Raw genomic sequence first — 16015 nt, 5'->3', positions numbered from 1 at the left:
TAAAACGCATGAGTTAAGCGACGAAGAATTTGATTTCGCGCACTTCCGGTCAGAATGGCGTCTGCAGGTGGAAAAACGAGCTCGGAGTGCTTGATGCTGGATCGAATAAAGCCTTGATATCAGGGGTATATTTTAATATCCACTTTGCGAACAATCTCCCAAGGACGCACGGCAAGCTGTCGCCTCCGTCATGGGGAATTCAACATCGGGGTACCATGGCCGAGGTAAGATCTTACACTTCCGGTTGTCATAAGCTCTGTTTATTTTTTTTCTGTGAAGGTAGCTATCATGACAATATTAAACTGTTTGCGAGTGCCTTATACGTTTTTGAATGGGTGTTGAAGTAATGATGTGTTTGTAAACAGACCACTGTCAGCATTGCTAGTGACGAGAGTCGAACCCTTTCTTTTCGATGACGTTGGCTGGCAGTGATGACATGACCTTACACCCAAACCATGAACAGTTCATTCATAAATGCTATGCTAATTGTGGTGGTCGGTTTCAGCGCGTTGTTTTTATGATATTTGTGGCTGAAAATAAGACTTCGCTCAACTCAGATTGATACTTGCAAATCTACCTGCCATTTTATTATATGTATGTCACAGTAGGTAGCAACACCTACCTACTTTCACTTTATGCTTCAATGGTAGCTAGAAATGTCACAATTCAAGCAAACTTTGCGTGATACAACACACGATTCTCGATTCATTTGATTTAGTATCCATGAATATTTTGACATATATGTATTAGTATTTCAGTTTTGCACAGATATCTGATATAAAACCTTGTCCTAAAGCTCTTTTATGATGCATTTGGTGCTTTGATGAATGCGAGACCATCCTGATAACAAGTTTGGCTAGCTTTACTCTTCTTCCTAAGATAATACAATACTCCAAATATGATTGCAGTGTTCACGAAGGGTGTTTCAAAGTAACAGGACATTTGGTCCTGTAAGTTTAAGATGTCTGTCTGACCCATTGAAAATTCACAGGACCCATGGAATAAAATTAAACACACATTTCAGATTTAACATTTCTTATAATGTGGCATTGCAATTATTAACAAACATAAGAAAAATTAAGATGAAAAAAATAGCAAACAAGTGTCACATGTCACATATAAGAACTTCAGTCAAAGTCATTGTGAAATATACATTTGGACACTGGGGCCGGTGGGTTGTAGACTTCTATCCGACCGTTGGCGAATCTGCCGGATTTGTCAGAGGGTCAGACACTATTCGCGAACACTGTGATTGGATAAGGCCAGACCATGCTGGCCACCGTATCCCATCCGAAACATAGAAACGCATGTCTTCACATGGATATGGAAAGTAGCATCATCGATTTCATGGAAGGTGAGTTTGAGAAAATCATCCAGGAAATTTATATCTCAGTTTTGGAAATATTTGTAAGTTTCCAGTTCACTATGAATGCAGGGATGCATGAAATTTGCAGTGAAAAAAACAGTATCTGTGGTATGCAAGGTCCATATTTCATACACAGGAAACACATTAGTGGTGGTCCGATTAATTGAAATAATCGAAGATTGGTCGCCGTTACCAAACGACCAAGCAATTGATCACATTTTCTCATAATCAAACACAAACGATTTTGGACCTACTTGAAGGTGGATCATATCTTAAAAGTTGTCAGGGCCTTAAAACAGGTTTAATTCTTAGAAACTTCACTTCATTTACTGAAAAGTCATAACTGAATATTTCTGTGGGAGGTGTTATATTAACGTAATATTAGTCATCAGTTAAAAGTAGCAAGTTGCATCATTTTACTTTGGATGTGAAAGTCGCAAATGCAATTTGCGCAATCTCTAAGTAAGACAAAAAGCAACAGGGAACCATGTTATTCTTATCTGCAATAACAACCTGAACAGGAAAATTGTAAAAATGACGCTAACCAATTTTTTTTATGATAGCTCGTTGGTAATAAACCAATCATCAATTGTGAGATTTCAACCAATTCCCAACACTAAAACACATCAAACACATACACACATTTGACCCATCATCACCCTTCTACCATGCTCAATTCGAAACAAGGACTCAACTCCATCCATAAAGAAGCCTTTTAAGAAGTTTGTAACAGGTCTGTATTGTGACAGAGTACTTTGGGTGCACTTGCCAAGTTGCACATGAATTCTGAATGTCATAAACATGTCAGTAGGTATATTGTAAAACTGAAGAAAGCATTTTTTTAGAGTTACAAGTCATATTGGTATCATCTTACATTTAAAAAGCGATGAAAAGTCACAAATATTCAGCATATTTACAGGTATGATACAGGGAGTTATTCTTCCTCATCGTGACAAGGGCTCATTGTGTCGACGCACAACACAAACTGTCATGCAGAAATGTAAATGTGCCCAGTGCTGACATGTAGGGTGGGTACATTGTCCCCAGATTGTCACTATTAATGAGACACCAGCTTGAACCTCATCAGATACAAATATTTTATCACTATCATTCGAATCCAAAATATTGTCCTGGTGTGAGTTGGTACATGAAGTTGCAGAAGTTGTTGCTTTGGTCGCAATGACAGTAGTTTTATTTGAAGATTTACCTGATATAGGTGTATGCTTTCTCATTTGGGATGCCGGTTTGACAGTCTGGTGGGAAATGATTTTCTTCATAATAACGTCTTCGATGATAACCTTGCCCCCGACAACAGTGTTCAAAATGTTTCTCTTTTTAGTAGGCACAGCTTTCTTGAGAAGTATAGTCGACTTGTCTTTAAGGAATCCAGCTGGCCTCAGTAGATGAAGTGACATCTGTGTCTGTAACTGGCACACTTGATTTAATAACTTCAGTATCAGGAAGCAGCGAAAGTGCAGTTGACTTAAAAACTGTTGATGGCAAAAAATTGATATTGGCGGTGGTAGACTTGTCATATGGGTACAATTTCTGAAAGAATTTTGCAAATTTGTTGTCAGCAACAGGTTATAAGCTCTACAGCCAAGTTCACAAACCGAATGTGTATCAACTAAACTGGTGGCATTTTCTCGCATATACTTATAACCTAGGTTGTAAATTTTAGCAATGGGTCCAAGGCAACCAACATCCATGGGACATGTGGGGAGGCAGTACAAACAGAATAATGTGATGCTAATGTGCATCATACATGGAATCTATGACCATCGTACACAATAAGAAGTGGACTTTCTGCAGTGTTGAAATATCTCCTTGTTTGTGCAGCCTGAGTCGCTTCAGTGCCTGCTGCGCCAGGTGTACTTCCTGAAAGGAGTTCTTCCCGCATCCTCTTGCCCTTGAATACGAAATATTGTGGCATAGGACTACCAGACGCATTGCCGCAACCTATAACAGTTGTAGTACTTGATCTTGATGTTGTAACTGCAGCTGGAGCACTCTGACTCGATGTAGCTACTGATGGTGGGGTGTGATTCTCCCTTTTCATCAACATTATAAATTTGATGACGGCATGTCTTCAGGTTATACCTATCCATGATGTGTCCAAGCTTGTGAAAATAATGAGTGACGCTCTCCTCTGAGGTAGCTTTCGCTCTTTGTATTTAAGGGCTCATGCCTTCTTACAGCAATAGATCAGGCCATTGTTTCATGAATCCATAGAACCATCCTTTGACATTTTTCTAAGATGAATTGCTAGGTCTGTGGCAGTAGTGGTAACCTCAGATTAATATTATATGGTCTCTGCTCCGAGCTAGTATAGCCGTGCCCAAAATTTGCCATGGCGTCAATATGTGAAACAAGTCCCTGCTGTTCTATGGACAGTAGGGGTTCTCTAAGTAGTAGTGCATTCAATAGAATCCCACAAATCCGGTCATGAATGATGAAGTGTAGCAAATGGAACAGCAAAGGTAGTGGCAGCTTCCCAAATTTCCATCCCATCCAGAAAACAGCATTATACGTTTGTCTTGGACTGCAGACAAATATTTCCAATATTGGCCTCTTCTGGGTGGTTCACCATTGGTCGTAACCTGTAAAAATAAAGCTTTAGCTTTCATAACATCTGAACTACAGAGACGGGACGATCGAAGTTAAGTGTTGATCGAACTTGTGCAATTGACAATACTAGAGTGGAAACTGAAGAAAGTTTATTTCTTGTTTTGTCAAATACAAACAGGACAGATTATGAAACTGAGCTTATCACATTTATCTTTTGTACCAGTAGTTTTCCTTTACAGAACACTAAATATGACTTGAATTTGTGAGTGTGGTTGATGGGTACTTGGTCAGTTGTCCTTTCTCCAGTAATCTCTAACTATACACATGATAAAAGATATGATTTGCCGTCCAGGTAATGGCTGCTTGTTATGTGCTAAATGTCAGAAATATTGAGATACATATCGTATCGTGAGGCACCTGTATCCTGACATCCCTACTACAAAGGATATTAAAGAGAGAGCTGCAACCAGACTGACATGTGTTTATGTTCATAACTGTATACACAATTTTCTAGAGTGATGAGATTGGTGAACATCGTATATCATGAGAAGTAAAAACCTATTTAACATATCCTTTCAGTAAAGGCATGTAGATCTAAACTGACAGGTGATGAGACACTTTCAGATAATTTGAAACATGATGAATCACTGTTAAAGTTGTGTTTTCTATTTTGTTAGGCATTGTTGTATGTGCAGAAATTAGGATAACTGTGTTTATTTTCTCTGAAATAGCAGTCTGATGTTCATAATGTTCATACATTTTATACCAATCATTTAGTCTAAAACTTGACCAAAATAGATTGTTTTCATATCCTTGGTCCCAAGAAAGGCACTCCAAGGACTGTGTCATTTAAAACAATTACCCCCCAGGGATTGGCAATTGGATAATCTCGGAGGAGGCATTTTGTATGGTGACTGGATATATATTTTCAGAAACATTTGCAAAACCAGATATTTTTTATTCAAATCTATGAGCCTAAACAACAGCAACAACAAGAATTAAAAACACCTTGCACCAGTGTATTGCAGAATATCACATGGTCTGTCCTTGATGAATCGCAGCCTTGTATTTAGATCATAAAGCTTCATTTAGATCATTTGGAACACTTGCTATTAGGGATGTCACGATACATAAGTTTCATGAATCGATACGTATTATGATACCCATGTCATGATTCGATATGTATCCCGATACCTTTTTTCGAGGCATTATTGCATAAATTTAGTTACATTTTGAACATTAATATAAGTTTTCATATTTTATAATTGTCCATAAAAAGATCAACATATTTTATTCTCAGAGATTAAAAAGTTCTAATTTTTCCTTATCCTGACTCATGATTATTTGCTTTCTCATCCTCTCTTCCGAAGGGTCAAGTGGAAACTTGAATCCTTTCAATTCCCTTGAAGCAAACGTACAATCACTCACCCTTTATTACCTCCCCTGGTTTCCCGCCAAAACCTGGCACGTGACCTCCCATGTCTTGGTCCTCACTCTCTCCTCTATCGCCCTAGCGGACGGTTGGGCGGTCACTTCAGGGTCCTTTCTCGGCATATAACTTAAAAAGTTTTGGAATTATAACACAAATTCTGCCGTGAATGTGTTTATTAATATATTATTCATCATATTATTAACAAAATTTGTACATTTCATGTCAAATTAATTCACGTTTTACTCCGTTTTCAGATGACTGTTTGCTTACATTTTGCAAGTGTAAACAGTGATTCAGCACATCTCTACGCTTGAATTACACTCTGGTGTTCTTCTTGTCTGGTTTATGAGTTGAATATGTCTTGATGTTGATTATTCTGTATAATGATATGTGTATATATTGAATTTATGACCTTATATATTAATTGAATTGTGAAAATTTACTTGTAAATTTTTTCACATGTGATTGCGAATTTGATTGTAATATTTCACAACCTGTTGGTACAGTTAACCAGACTGCGTGAGAAGGTGATACAGTCGTGAGAATTGTGAGTTGCTGTGACTACGGCTTGAGCTGTGCTGATATATGATGTCATCCCAGCCTAACTCTGCGACGTCAACCGTAAAGGAGAAGGTATCTCCACACACTGTAGTGTAAGTAAAAGGAAGTCCCCTCCAGCAGAGAAGGCATCACAACATAAGAAGAGCAAGACGACGGCTTAAGGGAAGCAGTCATCATCATCCAGGCACTCATCTAGATCGTCCCAATCTGGTAAATCGGCGAGATTGGCGCTACATACGTCTATGCAGCGTCTATCAACAGATATTGATGTGCCTGGCGCTGAAGCAGATGGTTCCAGCTTCGGCAGTCCTCCAGTGTTGCAGCCGGAGATTTTCCTTTCAGCGTCGCAGAGATCTTCCAGTCCTGAGATACTGTCAGCGCAGATTAGAAGCATGACATCGCCGATGTCATCGTTGCAGTCTACCGAGAGCAGTGATGCAGATAGACTATTGAAAGTTACTCACTTTCACGCAAGCAGTCAAATGAAGCCGTTGCAGAACCAGAGACCGCAAAAGTCAGGCGGGAACCCGTTAGCGTTTGCGAACGCTAACCCGTCTGCGAGGCCGACAGGCGAGACAGTTCCAGTAATCCCGCAGCAGCATCCGGTGGTCAACGCTGAAGACTTTGCTGATACAATCACACGTAGGGTGATGCAGGCGATGGAGATGAAGCTAGACCGGGAGAAGAAGCAGACGGCTCTTTAGAGCAGCGTTGCAGTAGAGGAGATGATGGCAGACCGGTCATTTACTACGTCGTCAGCAGTCAACGTAGACATCTCACATCAAGGCCTGGCAGATGGAGTACAGCATACTGAAGACGATGATGCCATCTTCACTGAAGCTGAGGTACTGGCGTGGGTGGCTGATGGTCTCCCGTTATCGTCCCCGGCTAGAGACGCTAATCAGGCAGAGACGTACTGTATGAAGGATGATGACTACGAATCAATTACTATCCTGCCAATGAAGCCCATTGCGCAGGTTTCAGACAACCTGAAAGCAGCCTTCGAGAAGGCCTCGAAGACACAGGGGCAACATACTCTGCAGTTTAACCCTAAACGATTCCGACATCACAACATGAGTCAGTTCGACAAGGAGCCAGAAGTTGACGAAGATTTATATCTGGTCACTGACTCGAAGTCTCGCAGTTACAAGGTGGAAGATAAGAGAATGGCGCAACTTGATACGACAACCCGTAGAGCCTTCTACGGGTTAGCAAGATCTAGAGCCATCAACAAAGCATTGATGTACGCCTTCAAGAATCCTAAGACGGAAGAAGAAAAGATGATCAAGTCTACCTTAGTGGTCCAGCGTAAAAATCAGGAATTTATCTCCGATCACTTGGCTTCTACATCGGGGGGCATCACCCTTTTACGTCAACAAGGGTTGCTGAGTTCCAGTATGTGGCCAGATGTCTACACCAAGCCTTAACTAAGGAAGCCTTGGGCAGTGCCTACCCTATTTGATGGCGGCATCCGGCAGTTGTCACGTGAAGTATCTCAAGACTCAAAAGACTTGATGTTGATCAAGTCCGTACAGACGATGAACACCATGGTGCGTCAATCAACTCAGCGTAGTCAACTAAGATCCCGTTTCTCTGGTATTCAGAGAGCCAAAAAGGAGAAGTTTGCGCCTTCACGTGGTGGCAACATGGGATCTTTTCGTCGTCCCAGTAACGTCAGAAGTTACTCAGGCCGAGGCAGGATCTCCAGCAGTGGCAGAAGATCCCGTTACTGAAGAGAAGGTTCGGAGCGACTTGTCGCTTCCACCCCCAGCCGTTCCGGTACAACCGTCATCTGTGGGTGGACGTCTGGGACTATACTGGGAAAATTGGAGAATACTACAGGACGATTACGTCACAGAAGTCTTACGAGAGGGCTACAGTGTCCTGTTGCAGTCGACACCACCGTTGAGCAGATCAACTGTGGGTCTTCAAGTACCTGCAACTACTGCGAGACAAGCTCACCGAAGCTATCGAGATGTTGGTGGTAAAAGATGCAGTAGAGGTAGTCGATCAACGCGGACTGACGCCCGGGTATTATTCTCCAATTTTCCTGGTACCAAAGAAGAACTCCCAAGAGAAGTTCAGTCTAATCTTCAATATGAAGAGCTTCAACAAGCATTACCTGTTGAAACCAGAGAAGTTCAAGATGTTACATCTGCCTCAGCTGAGACATCTTATCCGACCCAACGACTTCATGGCCAGCATAGATCTGCAAGATGCCTATCTGCACATACCAATACATCCAGAATCACAGAAATACCTGAGATTCCTGTTCGAAGGTCGTCATTACCAATGGAAGGTACTGTCGTTTGGAATTTCGTCGGCCCCGTGGCTATTTACACGAATAACCAAACCGATTGTCGTTTATCTCCATCAGAGGGGCGTACGAAGTGCCTTCTACCTAGACGACGGCATCCAGGCACATCAAGATGAAGATCAACTCAAACTACAACTGCAGTTTACGATCAACCTATTGACACAGTTGGGCTGGCTGGTGAATCATCAGAAGTCGGAGTTGGAGCCGACCCAAGATCTACAATTCTTAGGCATCAGATTCCTGACGTCAGAAAATCGCATTCTGGTGCCAGATGACCGATGGCAGAGCATCCAGTCGTGCATACCAGACGCTCTCAACAATCTACTAGACTTGAGAACGTGGCAGCGAATCTTGGGTCTATTGACGTCGGCACAGGCTCTCACCCGCAGAGGAGGATGACAACTTCGTCCGCTACAACGGTTCCTGATAGCGCATCTAGACGATGTCCTGAAGTTTGCCATCCCACAACATCTAAAGCAAGCCATGCTTTGGTGGACAATAAAGTCGAATGTTTGCGGTGGAACCTATTTGAGAGAGCCAAATTACAACAGACTTCTCTCGTGGATCGTCCCTCCAAGGTTGGGGGCACATCTCAACGACGAAGTTATGGCAGGGCGGTGGTCACAAACAGAGAAGGGTCTGCACATCAATCAGCTGGAACTGAAAGCATTAATAGAAGCAGTACTACATTGGGCGGCGCAATTAAAGAATCAGGTACTGATGATACACACAGACAACTCCACGGTTGCCTTTTACATAAATCTACAAGGGTCCACAAGATCAGTGCCGCTGCTTCAACTGACGTTCCAGCTATTCGACATCGCAGACAAAATCAACCTGAAGATGAGGGCTTGCCACATCCCAGGGGCAAAGAACATCTTAGCAGACGCTCTATCCAGACCAGTACGGCCATCTCCCACAGAGTGGAAGTTACATCCGGAGGTGTTCCAGTGGATAACAGCCCAACTAGGCTGTCCTCACATAGACCTGTTTGCGACTCGCTTCAACAATCAGGTGACAACATTTGTCTCGCCAGTGCCAGACCCGCTAGCATGGGCTGTCGACGCCTTAGCCATATCATGGGAAGGGATGAAGGCTTACGCCTTCCCTCCACCGATCCTGTTACCACAAGTACTTCGCAAGATCAACCGGACGAGGGTCCTACAACTGACTTTGGTAGCGCCTTACTGGCCAGCAAGACTATGGTTCCCAAACCTCATAGATCTTCACGGCGAACCTGTACTATGACTCCCAGACTGGCCGAATGTACTCGTCCATCCTCACACCAAGCAGCGACACGGCAACCCAAAAGCGTTCCAGCTACACGTATGGAACATATCACATACTGCTTGAAGGGTCGAGGATACTCCACTAGAGCAGCCAAGGCAGTAACCTTAGCTCTACGTAGATCTACACGTAATCTATATGATGACAAGTGGAGAAGTTTTGAACAGTATGCTGCTCAACATAAGTTCACGGCCAGAAGAGCGACTAATCCACAAGTAGCAGATTACTTGTGTCATTTGAGGTCCACTAGACATCTGAAGGGTTCCACATTGTCTACTTATCTTGCAGCAATCAGTTCGGTCATCACCATGAAGACAGGGGTGAAATTGATCAAAGTGCCTGAACTTATAGCCCTGCTGAGATAATTCAAGTTAGAAGATCAACAACAGAAGTTCAGGGCACCAGCTTGGGACCTCAATATAGTACTACAGCACCTCATAAGTGAGGTATATGAGCCGCTGACAGAGACGACATTTGAGTTATTAACTCAAAAGACGATATTCCTGTTCACCTTGGCTACTGCAGCTCGGATGTCTGAGATACACGCCCTTGACTTCAGCCGTATGAGATTCGACGGGAAGAAGGGAAGCAGTCCATCTAGCTGACTGACTGAGTTTAGTTTTACGCCGCTTTTAGCAATATTCCAGCAATATCATGGCGGGGGACACCAGAAATGGGCTTAACACATTGTGCCCATGTGGGGAATCGAACCCGGGTCTTCGGCGTGACGAGCCAACGCTTTAACCAATAGGCTACCCCACCGCCCCCAGTCCATCTAGGCCTTAGATGGGACTTTATAGCAAAGAATCAGCTGCCCGGGACAACCGGATCGTCAATTTTACGTTCCAGCATTATCAACTATCTTGGGTCCACAGGACACTCAAGATCTATCATTATGTCTGGTCAGAGCGCTGAAAATCTACTTGCAGAAATCTGCTACGAGAAGGAAGAAGTTCAAGCGTCTATTTATCCCGCTATCACCCGCTACGACGGTAGAAGTCTCCCGTACTACGGTCTCCTTTTGGATCAGAGCGGTGATCTTAAGGGCCTACAAAGCAGCAGGGTTAGAACCTCCAAGAGCATATAACCCTCATGAAGTAAGAGCATTGGCCTCGACACTCGCCCTACATGGAAACTGCTCAATATCATCTATAATGGAAGGCTGCTTTTGGAAGTCAGACACTGTCTTCGCTAACCACTACCTGAGAGACATCTCCACGGAAGATGTATCTGGTATACATCAATTCGGCCCTCTAGTCGTAGCACAACAACTCACTATGCCGGCCAGACGATGAAGAATCTCACCCTTGTCACGAAGACTCATTGACGCCATGCAACTGTTCCATTGCCATCGGCTAAGAGTCCATGTTCCCCTGTTTTACGAGATAAAACAGCGCATGAGTGATACATAGACTCAGTTATGGTAATGTTCTTGCCTTAACAGATGGGTTGCGATACCAGTTTCGGTAATGTTCTTACCGTAAACATATTGGATCGTTGCAGAATATCTAGAAAACACAACGTCTAGTATACTAAATCCACAAAACTTAAGAAGTTTACTTCTAATACGAATGTATAAGAAGGTGGTCCCCCAATTAACATCAAGATAATATTGAAGTTAGCCGCATATGAAGAAAATTCCCAGGGGGTAAATCGAGCGAACGCTGACGTGAATACAATCATGCAGGGAATCCCATAGGTGGCTGACCCACCACCTATCCGTCGGATTTAGAAAGCAAATAATCATGAGTCAGGATAAGGAAAAATATGTAATTTTTATGATAAAATTAATATTTTATACTTATCCAGACTCATGAGATGAAGCCCTCCCAACTGTCCCCTCTCACCACACGGGTTTCCCTGTAGACCTGAGTGGGGCATATTTCGGAGAGAGTGAGGACCAAGGCATGGGAGGTCACGTGCCAGGTTTTGGCGGGAAACCAGGGGAGGTAATAAAGGGTGAGTGATTGTACGTTTGCTTCAAGGGAATTGAAAGGATTCAAGTTTCCACTTGACCCTTCGGAAGAGAGGATGAGAAAGCAAATAATCATGAGTCAGGATAAGGAAAAATATGTAATTTTTATGATAAAATTAATATTTTATACTTATCCTGACTCATGAGATGAAGCCCTCCCAACCGTCCCCTCTCACCACACGGGTTTCCCTGTAGACCTGAGTGGGGCATATTTCGGAGAGAGTGAGGACCAAGGCATGGGAGGTCACGTGCAAGGGTTTTGGCGGGAAACCAGGGGAGGTAATAAAGGGTGAGTGATTGTACGTTTGCTTCAAGGGAATTGAAAGGATTCAAGTTTCCACTTGACCCTTCGAAGAGAGGATGAGAAAGCAAATAATCATGAGTCAGGATAAGTATAAAATATTAATTTTATCTTAAAAATTACATATTTCCCATCTTTATGCATGAAAAAAAATCATTTATAACTCTCATAACATAAAAAAAACATGATACAAAATGTAAACGAAACATATTTAAACCGATACTTTCAAAACTAAGTATCGATACAGTTTTGAATGTATCAATAATTGTATCGTCTTAGAAAAAAACTAAAACTATGCATCGATGTATCGTGGCATCCTTACTCTGTATATTGATGGGATTTGCCATGATCCACATGTTCACATAAAGTTATTTCTGAGTTACGCTACAACCGTGTGTAGTCACAAAGTTAGATGTGTTTAAGGTACACAGTGCAAAACAGGTGTGTCACAACTGATTCTGTATCATTAACCCAAATAGTGAGCTTATTTGAAGAGAAATCACTTCAGGAAGTTCAGATGGTGAAAAGAAACTTGAAATCTATGGGTCTTTATTGCCACTTTTGCAGCTATATCTTCCCAGATTGGCATATGGTTGAATATGTGATTATAGTTTGATTGACACAAATGTGACATTTCATTTCAGGAATGGTTAGATAGGAATATTGTGCTCTTTCCCATGGGATAATGCAGAACTGCTACCCTTGCATGCAGCAGTACCTATCATATATATGTTCACAGTTCCACCAACATTCAATGCTGTCATTTGTGGAACTCTTTTTGAACATCTCCCTGAATATAGGCCAAGGCAGCCAGCATCCATCCGGTCCAGAGGCTATATTTCTTATGTGACTTTAAAGGCTGTTATGATTCACTCACATATTCAGTGAATCAAACTGTATACCTTCATGAATTTAATTCATTTTATCTTAGACGAACAGGAAAATAGTCAACACTCTTGTATGTCTACTTTGATTGTATGTGATCACTGGTCACATTGTTGACATGGTTAAAACAGAAGACAGTTTTTTTTAATATATTGGTATACTGTTTTACTGTAGATAAGTGCCGACTTTTTATGGTAATCATTACTCAATATCTTTTTTCGTTAACCAATATTCGGGATATGAATTGAGCACTCATACATGTGTGGACATTTGCACTTTATAAGTGACATTTATTATATTTTACAGATTAAAGATAGTATGCAGCAGAGAGGGTTCGGGTGATTCTGGCTCGGTCAGGCTGGTAAGACTCATCATCAGCTCAGGGCCCTTGCCCCCTCTACACGCAGCCCAGTCAGCGAATGGGACTTCTCCCAGGAAAGGCTGCCTAGTCGAACCCACCAAGAACTTTCCGGAGAATATGAAGGCTCCCCAACACTGCAGCCTTCTGCATTACCCAGAGTGTCAGAAGGGCTGTGCTCCCGGTGGAGAAACCGGGCACTCTCCTGATCTGCGCCAAGAGATCAGGAGGTACCAAACCAAGGGCACCGAGAACAATGGGGAGCCTGACGACAGTGTACTTGGGATGCAAGCGAGACATTTCAAAGGCGAGGTCCGCATACTTAGTATGCTTTTCCTGAATCTTGCCAATCACATTGGTGTCAAAAGGGACAGAAAGTTCAATGATATAAATAAATTCATTGGCTTTATCAAAAAGGACAAGATCAGGTTATTATTATTATTATTATTATTATTATTATGTTTTACAGATTAAAGATAATATGCAGCAGAGAGGGTTCGGGTGATCCTGGCACAGTCAGGCTGGTAAGGCTCATCATCAGCTCAGGGCCCTCGGCCCCTCTACACGCAGCCCAGACAGCGAATGGGACTTCTTCCAGGAAACGCTGCCCAGTCGAACCCACCAAGAACTTTCCGGAGAATATGAAGGCTCCCCAACACTGCAGCCTTCTGCATCACCCAGAGTGTCAGAAGGGCTGTGCTCCAGGTGGAGAACCCGGGCACTCTCCTGATCTGCGCCAAGAGATCAGGAGGTACCAAACCAAGGGCACCGAGAACAATGGGGAGCCTGACGACAGTGTACTTGGGATGCAAGCGAGACATTTCAAAGGTGAGGTCCGCATATTTATCATGCTTTTCCTGAATCTTGCCAATCACATTGGTGTCAAAAGGGACAGAAAATTCAATGATATAAATACATTCATTGGCTTTATCAAAAAGGACAATATCAGGTTTGTTGGCAGGAATTCTTCTGAGGCTGTATATGGGCCTGTTCCACAGAAGTTTGAAAGTATCATTTTCCATGACGCCCTGGACATGTTCAGGGTCGTACCATGGATGGACCTCGGAGTCAAAGCCACAGGCATGTCGGAGACAGTAGTAAAAGCAACGAGCCATGCCATCATGTCGTTTAAGATATGCTGTTTGTGCCAAGGAAGGGCATCCACTGACAAAATGTTGGACAGTCTCTGTAAATTCATTACACAGTCGACATTTCATATTGATATTTTCTTTAAGAATCACATTTAGGCGATTACGAGTGGGAAGTGACTGGTCCTGAGCAGCAAAAAGAAAGCCCTCAGTTTCACATTTAAGACCAGCCGACTTCATCCAGGCGAAGGAGTCGGTGGGATTGCTATTCTGTTCCACACACTGTATGTACACACGATGCAATGGCTTCTCAGAAAGCTTCTCCACAAAAGACCGACTCTGGGCAGACTTGGTGAAGGACTTCACCTGGTTTACTCCCATCACTGTACCGTCCAGCAGTACATCGCCATCAACAAAATCAACCTCAGATCTCAGATTCTGTCCAACAACCTTGGCACGCTTAAAATAGCTGTGGAATTGCTTGCTTTCATCATGAGTCTTGACATGCATCACCAGAGGATCATCTGATAAATAAATATGTGCAAAAGTACACAATAAAATTCTATCATGAAGAGCTTCCACATTATTCAAACCCCGACCTCCCGAATTGATTGGCATATATAAACGGTTGAGAGAGGAACGAGGGTGGTGGGCTCTGTTATCAGTCATGATCCTTCTGGTCAGACGGTCAAGACTCTGGATGTCTTGTTTTGTCCAGTCAACTACTCCAAAGGAATAGGAAAGGACTGGCACAGCAAAAGTATTGGTGGCTTTGACCTTGTTTCGAGCATTTAGCTCTGAGCTCCAGATTTTCTTTAAGCGAGATTTATACTCGGCCCGAAGTTTTTCTTGAATCTGGGCATTTTGGAGCTTGTCTCGAACTTGCATTCCAAGATAGGTGTAGGCCTGATCTTCCACAAGATGCTCAATAACTCCTCCCCCTTGTAACTTGACCGATTGATCATTAACTACCTTGCCACGTTTCAAATGAAGGGTATTACATTTGTCGAGTCCAAATGTCATGCCAATATCATTAGAAAAGGACTCGACAAGGAGAACCTGCTCTTTCAAATTGGTATCTCCTTTGGCAAGGAGCTCGATGTCATCCATGTAAAGGAGATGAGTAAGTGGTGTTGGTGATCTGTGCTGAGGAGGTCCGGGATGGTAACCCTCCTCTTTATTGAGCAGAAAGCTCAAAGGATTTAGAGACAAACAAAAAAGCAAAGGACTGAAGGAGTCCCCCTTAAAAATTCCCCTTCTGATTGGAATAGATTCTGAAGTCTGCACCTGCCCTTGCGAGTACATCTCAAGTTGAGTCGACCAGCAACTCATTAAAGACTTGAGTAAATCAAGTAGTCGCTCGGGAGGTCAATTCAACGCAGAGACTTCAGAATCCATTCGTGAGGGACAGAGTCGTATGCTTTTTTTGTAGTCAATCCAGCACATGGAGAGGTTGCGGTGATATGTTTAAGCCTCTTCCAAAATCATTTTCTGTACAAGAAGTTGATCCTTGCACCCCCAACATCCCTTTCTTGCTCCCTTCTGCTCTCTGTAAATTATATCATTTGAAGAGTAGTAAGATGACACGAGCTTTGTCAAACACCCTGTGAAGATTTTGTATTGTGTATTCAAACGTGATAGGGCGGAAGTTTTTGGGATCAGTCAAGTCTCCTTTCTTGGGGAGAAGTATTGTGCGACCTTCGCAGAACCATGGAGGAACATCACCTGTGTCCACAAGAGTCTTGAAAGAGTGTAGTAATGGTGTTTGGACACAGGGCAACAGTTTCCAATACCGGTTTCGAATGCCATCAGGCCCTGGAGCTGTATTAGATTTGGACTTTTTTTATAACACTTCTCAGGCAATCTGGTGAGATGTA

At 42.7% G+C, this 16015-nt stretch overlaps 1 protein-coding gene across 1 annotated transcript in view; it reads left to right on the top strand.

Moving 5' to 3' along the window:
* Positions 1 to 41: 41 nt before the first annotated feature.
* LOC124278518 (protein neuralized-like) overlaps positions 42 to 16015 on the top strand; it is a 68245-nt gene continuing 52271 nt past the window's right edge. Inside the window, exon 1 of the mRNA XM_046714232.1 lies at positions 42 to 224. Within this exon, the coding sequence (XP_046570188.1) occupies positions 191 to 224 (34 nt within the window). The 5' untranslated portion in view covers positions 42 to 190. The remainder of the gene's footprint in view (positions 225 to 16015) is intronic.

Source organism: Haliotis rubra, unplaced genomic scaffold (assembly GCF_003918875.1).
Source record: "Haliotis rubra isolate DU_JTF1 unplaced genomic scaffold, ASM391887v1 Scf239, whole genome shotgun sequence".
Taxonomy (NCBI): Eukaryota; Metazoa; Mollusca; class Gastropoda; order Lepetellida; family Haliotidae; genus Haliotis; species Haliotis rubra.
Note: the sequence above shows the minus strand (reverse complement) of the source record. Positions and strands in the feature narration are given on the sequence as shown.